Raw genomic sequence first — 14,849 nt, 5'->3', positions numbered from 1 at the left:
AACAGCATTACCACTTTCCATGTGAGATATTTTAAATCCACAGTGGTGAGTGGTTCAAACCAATGTGATTTTAGGAATCCCAAAACTACATTGAGATCCCAAGGTGCCACTGGAGGCACAAAAGGAGGCTGTATATGCAGTACTCCCTTGACAAACGTCTGAACTTCAGGAACAGAAGCTAGTTCTTTTTGGAAGAATATTGACAGGGCCGAAATTTGAACCTTAATGGACCCTAATTTGAGGCCCATAGACAGTCCTGTTTGCAGGAAATGCAGGAATCGACCCAGTTGAAATTCCTCTGTAGGGGCCTTCCTGGCCTCGCACCACGCAACATATTTACGCCAAATACGGTGATAATGTTGTATGGTTACATCCTTCCTGGCTTTGATCAGGGTAGGGATGACTTCATCCGGAATGCCTTTTTCCTTCAGGATCCGGCGTTCAACCGCCATGCCGTCAAACGCAGCCGCGGTAAGTCTTGGAACAGACATGGTCCCTGCTGGAGCAGGTCCTTTCTTAGAGGTAGAGGCCACGGGTCCTCCGTGAGCATCTCCTGAATTTCCGGGTACCAAGTCCTTCTTGGCCAATCCGGAGCCACGAGTATAGTCTTTACTCCTCTCCTTCTTATGATTCTCAGTACTTTTGGTATGAGAGGAAGAGGAGGGAACACATACACTGACTGGTACACCCACGGTGTTACCAGAGCGTCCACAGCTATTGCCTGAGGGTCCCTTGACCTGGCGCAATATCTGTCCAGTTTTTTGTTGAGGCGGGACGCCATCATGTCCACCTTTGGTTTTTCCCAACGGTTCACAATCATGTGGAAGACTTCTGGGTGAAGTCCCCACTCCCCCGGGTGAAGATCGTGTCTGCTGAGGAAGTCTGCTTCCCAGTTGTCCACTCCCGGAATGAACACTGCTGACAGTGCTATCACATGATTTTCCGCCCAGCGAAGAATCCTTGCCACTTCCATCATTGCCCTCCTGCTTCTTGTGCCGCCCTGTCTGTTTACGTGGGCGACTGCCGTGATGTTGTCCGACTGGATCAACACCGGCTGACCCTGAAGCAGAGGTCTTGCCTGACTTAGGGCATTGTAAATGGCCCTTAGTTCCAGGATATTTATGTGAAGTGACGTTTCCATGCTTGACCACAAGCCCTGGAAATTTCTTCCCTGTGTGACTGCTCCCCAGCCTCTCAGGCTGGCATCCGTGGTCACCAGGACCCAATCCTGAATGCCGAATCTGCGGCCCTCTAGGAGATGAGCACTCTGTAACCACCACAGGAGAGACACCCTTGTCCTTGGAGACAGGATTATCCGCTGATGCATTTGAAGATGCGATCCGGACCATTTGTCCAGCAGATCCCACTGAAAAGTTCTTGCGTGGAATCTGCCGAATGGAATCGCTTCGTAAGAAGCCACCGTCTTTCCCAGGACCCTTGTGCATTGATGTACTGACACTTGGCCTGGTCTTAGGAGGTTCCTGACTAGGTCGGATAACTCCTTGGCCTTCTCCTCCGGGAGAAACACCTTTTTCTGTACTGTGTCCAGAATCATCCCTAGGAACAGCAGACGTGTCGTCGGAATCAGCTGTGATTTTGGAATATTTAGAATCCATCCGTGCTGTCGTAGTACTACTTGAGATAGTGCTACTCCGACCTCTAACTGTTCTCTGGACCTTGCCCTTATCAGGAGATCGTCCAAGTAAGGGTAATTAAGACGCCTTTTCTTCGAAGAAGAATCATCATTTCGGCCATTACCTTGGTAAAGACCCGGGGTGCCGTGGACAATCCAAACGGCAGCGTCTGAAACTGATAGTGACAGTTCTGTACCACAAACCTGAGGTACCCTTGGTGAGAAGGGCAAATTGGGACATGGAGGTAAGCATCCTTATGTCCAGAGACACCATATAGTCCCCTTCTTCCCGGTTCGCTATCACTGCTCTGAGTGACTCCATCTTGAACTTGAACCTTTTTATGTAAGTGTTCAAGGATTTCAGATTTAAAATGGGTCTCACCGAGCCGTCCGGCTTCGGTACCACAAACAGCGTGGAATAATGCCCCTTTCCCTGTTGTAGGAGGGGTACCTTGATTATCACCTGCTGGGAATACAGCTTGTGAATGGCTTCCAATACCGCCTCCCTGTCGGGGGGAGACGTTGGTAAAGCAGACTTCAGGAACCGGCGAGGGGGAGACGTCTCAAATTCCAATTTGTACCCCTGAGATACTACCTGCAGGATCCAGGGGTCCACTTGCGAGTGAGCCCACTGCGCGCTGAAATTCTTGAGACGGGCCCCCACCGTGCCTGAGTCCGCTTGTAAGGCCCCAGCGTCATGCTGAGGACTTGGCAGAAGCGGGGGAGGGCTTCTGTTCGTGGGAAGAGGCTGTCTGCTGCAGTCTTTTTCCCCTTCCTCTGCCCCGGGGCAGATATGAGTGGCCTTTTGCCCGCTTGCCCTTATGGGGACGAAAGGACTGAGCCTGAAAAGACGGTATCTTTTTCTGCTGCGAGGTGACTTGGGGTAAAAGGTGGATTTTCCAGCCGTTGCCGTGGCCACCAGGTCCGATAGACCGACCCCAAATAACTCCTCCCCTTTATACGGCAATACTTCCATATGCCGTTTGGAATCCGCATCCCCTGACCACTGTCGCGTCCATAATCCTCTTCTGACAGAAATGGACATCGCACTTACTCTTGATGCCAGAGTGCAAATATCCCTCTGTGCATCTCGCATATATAGAAATGCATCCTTTAAATGCTCTATAGTCAATAATATATTGTCCCTGTCCAGGGTATCAATATTTTCAGTCAGGGAATCCGACCAAGCCACCCCAGCACTGCACATCCAGGCTGAGGCGATTGCTGGTCGCAGTATAATACCAGTATGTGTGTATATACTTTTAAGGATATTTTCCAGCTTCCTATCAGCTGGTTCCTTGAGGGCGGCCGTATCAGGGGACGGTAACGCCACTTGTTTTGATAAGCGTGTGAGCGCCTTATCTACGCTAGGGGGTGTTTCCCAACGCGCCCTAACCTCTGGCGGGAAAGGGTATAATGCCAATAACTTTTTTGAAATTAGCAGTTTTTTATCGGGGGAAACCCACGCTTCATCACACACCTCATTTAATTCATCTGATTCGGGAAAAACTACGGGTAGTTTTTTCACACCCCACATAATACCCTTTTTTGTGGTACTTGTAGTATCAGAAATGTTCAAAACCTCCTTCATTGCCGTGATCATGTAACGTGTGGCCCTACTGGAAAATACGTTTGTTTCCTCACCGTCGACACTGGAGTCAGTGTCCGTGTCTGTATCGACCTGAGGTAACGGGCGCTTTAGAGCCCCTGACAGTGTTTGAGACGCCTGTACAGGTATTAACTGATTTGCCGGCTGTCTCATGTCGTCAACAGTCTTTTGTAAAGTGCTGACACTATCACGTAATTCTTTCCATAAGACCATCCAGTCAGGTGTCGACTCCCTAGGGGGTGACATCACTAACACAGGCAATTGCTCCGCCTCCACACCATTTTCCTCCTCATACATGTCGACACCGACACACAGCACACACACAGGGAATGCTCTGATAGAGGACAGGACCCCACTAGCCCTTTGGGGAGACAGAGGGAGAGTTTGCCAGCACACACCAGAGCGCTATATATATACAGGGATAACCTTATATAAGTGTTTTTCCCTAATATAGCTGCTGTATATATTTATATGCCAATTTAGTGCCCCCCCTCTCTTGTTTTACCCTGTTTCTGTAGTGCAGGACTGCAGGGGAGAGTCAGGGAGCCTTCCTCCAACGGAGCTGTGAGGAAAAAATGGCGCCAGTGTGCTGAGGAGATAGGCTCCGCCCCTTTTTCGGCGGCCTTTCTCCCGCTTTTTTATGTAAAAATAGGCAGGGGTTAAATACATCCATATAGCCCAGGAGCTATATGTGATGTATTTTTTGCCAAAAAAGGTGTTTTTATTGCGTCTCAGGGCGCCCCCCCCCAGCGCCCTGCACCCTCAGTGACCGGAGTGTGAAGTGTGCTGAGAGCAATGGCGCACAGCTGCGGTGCTGTGCGCTACCTTAGTGAAGACAGGACGTCTTCTGCCGCCGATTTTCCGGACCTCTTCAGTCTTCTGGCTCTGTAAGGGGGACGGCGGCGCGGCTCCGGGACCCATCCATGGCTGGGCCTGTGATCGTCCCTCTGGAGCTAATGTCCAGTAGCCTAAGAAGCCCAATCCACTCTGCACGCAGGTGAGTTCGCTTCTTCTCCCCTTAGTCCCTCGATGCAGTGAGCCTGTTGCCAGCAGGTCTCACTGAAAATAAAAAAACCTATTTAAACTTTTACTCTAAGCAGCTCAGGAGAGCCACCTAGATTGCACCCTTCTCGTTCGGGCACAAAATCTTAACTGAGGCTTGGAGGAGGGTCATAGGGGGAGGAGCCAGTGCACACCAGGTAGTCCTAAAGCTTTTTACTTTTGTGCCCAGTCTCCTGCGGAGCCGCTATTCCCCATGGTCCTTTCGGAGTCCCCAGCATCCACTAGGACGTTAGAGAAAATTATATATTTTATATCTTGATGGTGTAGTATCTTATATACTGCTGTCTACGCTGCAGCTTCCACTTACGAAGATACAATATATAAATGATAATTATGCAGAATAGCTAATGACACAAAACATAAAAAGGTAGGCCTTGCTAATAAATATGGTGTGTCATTGTTATGTGATCTCATAGTAACAGACTCCTTCATCGAGCGCTTACATAACGTTTTCTGCATCCTCGATCTGCAGAAGTAATATCAGAATGGTGTATATAATAGAAACTTACCTGCTGCATCAACAGAGTCTGCCGTCAGTGCCGAGAGTCTGTCCTGCAGCCTCTGAAATACAGATAAAACACAATATACAGTAACACAATGTACCATGCTGAAACACGCACACAGCAAACAAGTGTATTAGAATGTACTAAAGGACATCCGCTTACTACAAAATATGGTGATGTACAGAATATTACATATAAAATACTGCTTGTAATAGCCTTATGTAAATAATAAATGGGATGCAGTTAAAATACAGATGCCGGAATCCCGGACAACGGCAAAAGTCCGGCGTCTAAATACAGACAGGGGCCAGGATCAAAATACAGGCACCTGGATTCCCAAACGTTATTTCAGCGTGACACGCTCGTGTCTTGGAGTTTAGGTGTAGCCATTAGAAGGGGGGTCAGGCTGCAGGGACAGGAAGCGTATGGTTAGGTACTGGGGAGAGGGTGTTTAAGGTTAGGCACCAAGCGGGGAGGGTTAGGTTTAGGCAGCAGGACAGGGAGGGTTAGGCACCAACAAGGGAGGGTTAGGGCTAGGCACCCACAAGGGAGGGTTAGGGCTAGGCACCCGCAAGGGAGGGTTAGGGCTAGGCACCCACAAGGGAAAGTCAGGGCTAGGCACCCACAAGGGAGGGTCAGGGCTAGGCACCCACAAGGGAGGGTTAGGGCTAGGCACCCACAAGTGAGGGTAAGGGCTAGGCACCCACAAGTGAGGGTAAGGGCTAGGCACCAACAAGGGAGGGTTAGGGCTAGGCACCAGCAAGGGAGGGTTAGGGCTAGGCACCCACAAGGGAGGGTCAGGGCTAGGCAACCACAAGGGAGGGTTAGGGCTAGGCACCCACAAGGGAGGGATAGGGCTAGGCACCCACAAGGGAGGGTTAGGGCTAGGCACCAACAAGGGAGGGTTAGGCGCCCACAAGGGAGGGTTAGGGCTAGGCACCCACAAGGGAGGGTTAGGGTAGGGGGCAGAGGAGGATTAGGTTACTTTCTGGAGGACTGTTCGGATTCTGATGGCTGGGATGCCGCTATTGGTATTCTGACACCGCCGGCATCCCGTCCATCGGGATATCATACTGCATCCTAATAAACTGGTAGCCTTAAAAAATCATGCTACAGGGATGTCTATCTGCATCCTCCTTTGGTCAGGGCCACTAAGACTTGGGGCAGTACCTGGTACTGGGGGAAGGTGGGAGCTTGAGGACGAGGAGCTATGTCCTTTTAATGTATATCTATATTTTGCACGTTCCATAGTCAGCTATTGCGGATTAGTTTGTCGCAGGAGCACCCTCAGTGTCTTAGAAGAGGCGCTCAGTCTGAGGCTGCATAGGGTTGCTAAGAGGTCTCATGTTGCAACTGTTTATTTGCGCGAGTGGTGGATGTGAGACGAAATCACAGCTATGCATGCAACTGCGTGCACCTCCGAAATTTGGGCCAAGGATCTATCCTGCATGTGACCTGGAGCTGGCAAAAACAGTTCAAGAAACGTAATGCAACACAGGGAGGTAACCAATGGTATTATGCAAAAAGGGTGACTCAATGTTACTAAGAGCTGGATGACAACTCCCATACAAGTCGTGATTGTAGGATGATAATAGCATTATATAGAAACACAGAATGGTGCATTATATCGAATAGCAGCAGCTATGTAACTGTAGTTGTTGGTAAAGTTTGTGCACAAATTCCCTTCATGTTGCAAGACAAGATCATATCAGGGCCCGTTTACTGTTGGTGGGCCTGTGGGTTCATCCCGTATCTCTGCAGAAATGTAAACATGTTTTACCTAAATTTATCAATCAAGCGCTCCACTCGGAGCCCTGGGGAAAGCCCTGTTGATTTCTCCCTCTCATTCCAGCAACATAGCCTCACATAAGTTATAATCAGGAGGGGATAGCTGACTTCACAGGTCCCCCACGGTTGGGTATAGGGTAACGCCAGCTGAAGGTGGCACTTTCCGTCACTTGCTAAACTGAGCCACTTTGCAGTCCCTAAACCAGACAAGGAGGACTACGGAAACAGGCTCTGTAAGAGCTAAATAAAAATGATCTGTCGCATCAGTACAACGCAGGGTACAGCGCTAGTTAGATTACCGTGAGCATGACTTGGAAAGCAGCCTGGATATCCCCCTTCTTCTCCAAGAGATAGGCCAAGGTTTCATGGTTTTTGTGCTTTTGTGCAATCTGCAAAGACAGGAGGTATATGCTCTATACATAGCAAGATATTTCAGGGCAGGTATCCTGTCAATGAATAACCATAATAATAATAATAATTTATAGTTGTCTACAAAGTCAGAGGAAAAATATTAAAGCACCGATACATATGTACATGTGAAGTATTAATCTGTGAAAGAAGTAGGGTGCTGCCCACCCCTTCCCATGGCATGGTGACAGGAGGAGGAGGAGAAAGGCGTCCTCACCTGAATAGTCTCTTCCAGTCGGTAATGTTCCAGGATCTGCAGCATTGCAGTCACGTGGCCAGGATCGTACTGACACATAAGGTCTATGAAGAGCTCCGTTACGTGGGGCTGATTCTGCAGCAGTTCTGGGCTGAGCTGAGCTCCATCCCTGACAAAACACACAGCAATGTGAAGTGGAGGAACAACTCATCATACGGGGGAACATTTACTTTATTCTCCGTGCAAGTATGAGGTGTGCAATTATGGCCGACGTGTGTTCAAATCCTATGTGTACAGGTTCCCCTCCCTCCCAGACTTCCTCAGCCCACCCCTGGATAGATGCAGAAAACTAAAACTAGAACAGAAAAACTCCTGGGGTAAATCATTTGGGATACACAAGTATTGTCGATCTTCATGCTGTTGGCGATCAATATGTCGACAGTATTATATCGACGGGACAATGCCAACACTTTTTTTTTTTAAAGCATGTTGGTATTATAACTTTAAACATGATGTACAGTAAAGCACCATGTTTAAAGTTATAATGACAAGACTTCTATAATGCTTCAAGTAACATTACAACGGTGTCAGTAGTGTCCTGTCGATATCATGCTGTCGACATATGAACTGCCAACAGCATAACGACCAGCAAACAACCTGCCCACAGAACATGTGACGCCATGGTGACACAGAGAGGGGGCCAGGACGGGATTAGCAGGGTAGCCGAGCAGCGGGCACAATCTAGCACCTCTCCAGGCTGTATAGTGCCAGTCCAGGCACCCCACAAGCTGAGGAATGGTGTCACTCGGGTAGCAAGCAACGCCGCCCCCTCTTACTTGCGCTCTTGGCAGTGGCACCGGTCACACATCCCTCCCTATGACCCTGCCACTTGACATACAATACTACTAACCTTGGGTCTAGGAGACTTCTAAGAAACTGGAAAAGCATCAATTTATTCTGCAATGAAAACAAGAGAGTGTACATTTTATTACAGCCTGCACAGAAAGCGAGAAAATGCAGTCAGACGTGGGGGATAACGCTGCGCAGGGGAAGGTCTCATAGACAACAATTCAGACAGTGATAGACAATATGGTGAGAGGTATCAGGCCTTGGAAAGAGCTAAAGCTGAGACACTGCCCAAAGCAACTAATCTAGCACAGTCTTTGAAATGAATTGGTTTCTTTGGGCAATTTCTCCACGGCTTGATACACTTCCCCCTATATAAAATAAACCAACAATTCCATTGACCAGACACACTGCTGTATAAACAGAAATACAGCTGCATAATGAAAAATCACCAAAACACCAAACTGAAAATTCTACAGATTGAGCCGTGTTTACTTTACCTTTAAAACCTAAACATGCTCAGTGCCGTATAGCAGGTAACGGTGATACGTCATTACAGGGCACATTATTGCAGGGTAGTAGAGGGTAAGGGTGATACGTCATTACAGGGCACAGAATTGCAGGGTAGTAGAGGGTAATGGTGATACGTCATTACAGGGCACATTATTGCAGGGTAGTAGAGGGTAACAGTGATACGTCATTACAGGGCACATTATTGCAGGGTAGTAGAGGGTAAGGGTGATACGTCATTACAGGGCACAGAATTGCAGGGTAGCAGAGGGTAATGGTGATACGTCATTACAGGGCACATTATTGCAGGGTAGTAGAGGGTAATGGTGATACGTCATTACAGGGCACAGTATTGCAGGGTAGTAGAGGGTAAGGGTGATACGTCATTAGAGGGCACATTATTGCAGGGTAGTAGAGGGTAATGGTGACACGTCATTACAGGGCACATTATTGCAGGGTAGTAGAGGGTAATGGTGATACGTCATTATAGGGCACATTATTGCAGGAAAGTAGAGGATAACAGTGATACGTCATTACAGGGCACATTATTGCAGGGTAGTAGAAGGTAAGGGTGATACGTCATTACAGGGCACATTATTGCAGGGTAGTAGAGGGTAATGGTGATACGTCATTACAGGGCACATTATTGCAGGGTAGTAGAGGGTAATGGTGATACGTCATTACAGGGCACATTATTGCAGGGTAGCAGAGGGTAAGGGTGATACGTCATTACAGGGCACAGAATTTCAGGATAGCAGAGGGTAAGAGTGATACGTCATTACAGGGCACATTATTGCAGGGTAGTTGAGGGTAATGGTGATACGTCATTACAGGGCACATTATTGCAGGGTAGTAGAGGGTAATGGTGATACGTCATTACAGGGCACATTATTGCAGGGTAGTAGAGGGTAATGGTGATACATCATTACAGGGCACATTATTGCAGGGTAGTAGAGGGTAATGGTGATACGTCATTACAGGGCACATTATTGCAGGGTAGTAGAGGGTAAGGGTGATACGTAATTACAGGGCACATTATTGCAGGGTAGTAGAGGGTAAGGGTGATACGTCATTACAGGGCACATTATTGCAGGGTAGTAGAGGGTAATGGTGATACGTCATTACAGGGCACATTATTGCAGGGTAGTAGAGGGTAAGGGTGATACGTCATTACAGGGCACATTATTGCAGGGTAGTAGAGGGTAATGGTGATAAGTCATTACAGGGCACAGAATTGCAGGGTAGTAGAGGGTAATGGTGATACGTCATTACAGGGCACATTATTGCAGGGTAGCAGAGGGTAATGGTGATACGTCATTACAGGGCACATTATTGCAGGGTAGTAGAGGGTAATGGTGATACGTCATTACAGGGCACATTATTGCAGGGTAGTAGAGGGTAATGGTGATACGTCATTACAGGGCACATTATTGCAGGGTAGTCGAGGGTAATGGTGATACGTCATTACAGGGCACAGAATTGCAGGGTAGTAGAGGGTAAGGGTGATACGTCATTACAGGGCACATTATTGCAGGGTAGTAGAGGGTAAGGGTGATACGTCATTACAGGGCACATTATTGCAGAGTAGTAGAGGGTAAGGGTGATACGTCATTACAGGGCACATTATTGCAGGGTAGTAGAGGGTAAGGGTGATACGTCATTACAGGGCACAGAATTGCAGGGTAGTAGAGGGTAATGGTGATACGTCATTACAGGGCACATTATTGCAGGGTAGTAGAGGGTAATGGTGATACGTCATTACAGGGCACATTATTGCAGGGTAGTAGAGGGTAATGATGATATGTCATTACAGGGCACAGAATTGCAGGGTAGTAGAGGGTAATGGTGATATGTCATTACAGGGCACAGAATTGCAGGGTAGCAGAGGGTAATGGTGATATGTCATTACAGGGCACAGAATTGCAGGGTAGTAGAGGGTAATGGTGATACGTCATTACAGGGCACAGAATTGCAGGGTAGCAGAGGGTAATGGTGATATGTCATTACAGGGCACAGAATTGCAGGGTAGTAGAGGGTAATGGTGATACGTCATTACAGGGCACAGAATCGCAAAACTGTCGTTTTATCTGTTTCTCTGTTTTACCCACATAAAAGTTACTAACACATCTTGCCTCCATGCTCAATAACAAGCATCTATTCTTCTGACAAAGGCGTCTGCAAGAAATCTAAGAATGGACCCGGCTTGGGGCTAGAACAGAAGGACGGCCACTTGCACGGCACGTTACAGAGACAAGTGATATAAAAGAGATTGCACGGTGAAGGTCAGGGAGATGGGAACCTGGCTTTGTTAGGAATGTGCTAATGAACTCATTAAGCGTCTACCAGCAGAGAAGATTCAATTGAAACGGTTAGAGGTACGGGAGATTAGACAGGAGGCACAGGCTGGTAAATACGTCTCTCCGCTTTCATCTTTCATCAAACGCGAGACAGAATAGGCTGGACAGGCGTCCGCGTCGGCTCTAAAAATATTCTACCGGAAGACGCATGCACGGAAAGCTGCGTATATGTAAGAAGTCAACAAAATGTTCAAGGGTAAATAATAATTGCAGGCGTGAAGGATATACCTGTCATCCCCTTAACATTCCAAACTCTTGATTCTAGGTTTGCAATGTTAACTCATTAAGGGGGAGATGTGTCAAGTCTTGGAGGGAAGTGGAGAAGCTAACAATGAGATTCTCGCAGTCATTTAGCTAGCACAGTCTGTGAAGCTGATCCAGTGCGATATCCTTTCAGGTCAGAACGTTCTAGGTCTGGTGCTACTAACTGCTATTTCCCTTACCGAATTAAGGTTGTCGCCAGAGACCTGGCTCGCCCAAGGGGGGTTATTTGGAACAAGTGAAGCAACAGTAAAAAAAAAGGACACATCTGCATATGCCCGTGGGACCCTGCACCCCTCCAGTAGGGACTATGGAGCCCCGACAGGTGTTTTCAGGGGGGTTAACTGCAAATATGAAGTAACCTCTGAATGCATGTAGGAGGGACTGCAGCAGATCCCAGATACGTGCTGCAATCCCTCCATTCCCGCCGCAAGCTGCATTCTCCATAGGTTTCTAGGGGGTACACGATGCTGCCAGATTTACCAGTCCTCGGAATGCGAAGCATCCCAGAGATAGGCCTCAGGTAGCCTGTTGTAGCCTATGGACTACACACCACTAATGTAGTTCTGGAGGGTTCTCCTGGAACCCTGCCTGGAAATACCAGCTGTGCAGTGCGGACGGTGGGACCGTATATTTGCAGAAACCCCGGCAGCTCACTGAGCACATCGCAGGGACCGGCTCATTTTGGAATCTCCCTGTCCCTGCAGGTGCCGATGATACATCCTGCTGTTATAATCGCTTATTGCAATGTGATTCTGGGAGCTAATATCGCGCCCAGATCACATTGAATACGCAATTAATGATACATGGCGCCTATAGCTTTCATACTCAAGTATAGCCTCATTAATGTATTCACGGTTTCACATCAAGTCATGCCACGGAAAGGTGGAGCCACCGCCTGGGCATTTTCTTTGGTCAGATCATGCTCCGATTTACTTGTCCATTTGCTTATTGTTTCCTTACCGACATGAAGACTAAGGGGTCTATTCATGCAGCAGTGAAAAGCCCTGTTTTGCGTTAAACAGGGCTTTTCTCTGCCTACTGCAATTCACAGAGCGGGTCTGACTTCTCCAGTGGTACCCCCGCTCTCTGCCTGAATCGCATCACCATACCTTGGTATGGTGAGTGCGATTCATGAAGGTGCGGAAAGCTCTGCTTTCCGCTTCTCCATGGAGTTCAGGTACGCCATCTCAGGATGGCGTAACCTGAACTGTAGTGCGGAGACATCAGGGAAGGTCAATGCTTCCCTGATCGCTGCTCGGCACCTTGCGCTGGCTCCGCCCCCCGACCTCCCAGCAACCACTGCGACCTGCCGGGAGGTCAACAAGCTGCGCATGCGCAAAGGGACCCGCCGCTGGACTCCGCGCATCGCTGGGAAGGACCGCTGGAGATGACCACTCCGCAGGTGACTGAGAAGCCTTGTCGATCGGCCTGGGGGCTTAACCCTTTATCTGCAGATATACGCAATACTCCGTATTATCTGACTATTATGTAGTAATATTTTTCACTCGGTGTGCATTAGGGAACACATAGTTTTTTCCTACACAGAATTACCCCTCCCTTTTAGCACCTGAGTGACATTACAATCTGATTGAGCAGCTTTCCATTTTGTGCATTGTATTTAGAGAGGAATGGATGGGTCAGCATTAGGAGGGATTGCGGACTCCAGAGTGCCATTGGAGAAGTCAGGGGTGTCTCCAGGTAAGCTGGCTCTCAGATACTGTAGGAGCCATTACCATGTGGCCTTACACTGGGAATTTAACCCAGACATATTTGTAATTATTTATGGGGTGGGTGTGGGGTGCGGTGGCCCCTGTGTCGGTATGGCTGGGCTGCTTCAGGTCGGCACACCCTAACACTTTATTAACACTTATGATTTTCCCTATCACTTTGTATATATTGTTTTAATCACACCACTTACATAGCACTTCTGTGCTTCTTATTAACCCCTATTAATTCTCACCTGTGTGCTGACCTGGGGTGGCCGACCTGTGCCGACATCGTGGGGTCCTGCACCCCGGACCCATACCTAGTATTAGGGACCCCCAGTGACGGAGAAGCCTTGTCGATCGGCCTGGGGGCTTAACCCTATATCTGCAGATATACGCAACTAAAATCTCCGTATTATCTGACTATTATGTAGTAATATTTTTCACTCGGTGTGCATTAGGGAACACATAGTTTTTTCCTACACTCCGCAGGAGCCCCAGACACCGCAGCGCATCGTCGGAAGGGTGCGATGTATAGTGATAAGTAGCAATTCTGATTTCGTTTTCTACATGAATAGACCCCTAAATCATTTTATTTTTTATTTTTTTAACTCAGTTAATTTTTTATTGGAAAAGATTACAATACAGATCACGTGTGGCGTTAATCACAGACACATTTTGGTTTTCACAATTTACTTTATGTAATACAATTTGAGGAAGGGGGAGAGACAAAGTAAAATAGGGAGAAAGAGCGAAGGAGGGGGAAGAGGATAAGAAAAGATACACACTTATAGAAGCCAAAATACATTGGCACAATAGTTCACCTAGCGGGAAGAGAAATACATTCGGAAGGGTATCCGGACTCTGGGTCGACACCCATTGGTTGACAGTGGCTAGGTCCACACTAGAAATGGGTCGACACTGCAGTAGGTCGACATGCAAAATGGTCAACATGAGTTTTTCTAATTTTTTACATTTTTGTAGGGACTTTTTCATACTTTACGATCTACGTGGACTATGATTGGGAACGGTTCGCTCGCCATGCCAGGGGGACGCGGTGCACTAATTGGGGTTACTGGTCACTTGATCGAGAAAACAACAACAACAAAAAACTCATGTCCACCTAATGGCCATGTCGACCTATTTCTAGTGTCGACCAATGGGTGTCGACCCTGAGTCCCATACCCATTCGGAAGCAGTATACCCACAAAAAATGAGAAAGAGTTCAAAAGAAAATGAAGTAGACTATGAAATAACAGGGACACTTGGGGTAAAAAGAGTAGCATAAAAATCAGACCAGACACCACTTACTTACAGGGGATGAGGGGGATGTGGAGTACTTAAATCTGAGGATTTCTACTTCAAAGATTAGTTGAACATTGGATACAATTTTTGGTAAGAGAGGGGGATCAGGCCTTTACCAATATTGGGTTAAGGCCGCTCTTATAGCTATAGGAATATGTTCTATAACATATAATAATAATAATAATAATAATAATAATAATGTTATTCGTATAGCACTTTTCCCCTAATAGGACTCAAAGTGCTTTACATTTGCCTTTACAGCACAAAATACAAAACAAGCTTAACAGTGGATATTAGTGAAACGCGTGAGTACATAGGAAAGTCTTCAGTCTATTTTTGAAGGATTCTAGAGATGGGGCCTCTTGCACTGTGCGACGGAGAGAGTTCCATAGAAATGGAGCCCCGTGGCTAAAATCTCGATCCCCAGATGAATTCCAGGTCTTTCACCTACAGATCGCAGTAAGCGAGTGGGGCAGTAAGGAATCAGAAGCTGCGTCAGGTACCTTGGGCCCGGGTCATGTAGGGCTTTGAAAGTGAGTAAGCCAGTCTTGAAAAAAAATTGCCATCTTACAGGCAGCCATTGAAGTAGAGAATGGGTGTTTTGTGGCTGGAACGGGGCTGGTTGGTTAACAGCCTGGCAGCTGCATTTTGTACCATCTGCA

General features: G+C 47.6%; 1 protein-coding gene across 3 annotated transcripts in view; it reads right to left on the bottom strand.

Moving 5' to 3' along the window:
* Positions 1–14,849, bottom strand: part of VPS8 (VPS8 subunit of CORVET complex) — a 233,405-nt gene that overhangs the window by 56,431 nt on the left and 162,125 nt on the right. For all 3 annotated transcript variants that reach the window (XM_063932991.1, XM_063932993.1, XM_063932992.1), the window contains 4 exons: positions 8,110–8,156; positions 7,221–7,368; positions 6,895–6,984; positions 4,814–4,865 (listed from right to left, as the gene is read on the bottom strand). In XM_063932991.1, the coding sequence (XP_063789061.1) occupies positions 4,814–4,865; positions 6,895–6,984; positions 7,221–7,368; positions 8,110–8,156 (337 nt within the window). The remainder of the gene's footprint in view (positions 1–4,813; positions 4,866–6,894; positions 6,985–7,220; positions 7,369–8,109; positions 8,157–14,849) is intronic.

The sequence above is a fragment of the Pseudophryne corroboree genome, chromosome 7 (genome assembly GCF_028390025.1).
Source record: "Pseudophryne corroboree isolate aPseCor3 chromosome 7, aPseCor3.hap2, whole genome shotgun sequence".
NCBI lineage: Eukaryota > Metazoa > Chordata > Amphibia > Anura > Myobatrachidae > Pseudophryne > Pseudophryne corroboree.
This window is presented reverse-complemented; position numbering and strand designations above follow the sequence as displayed.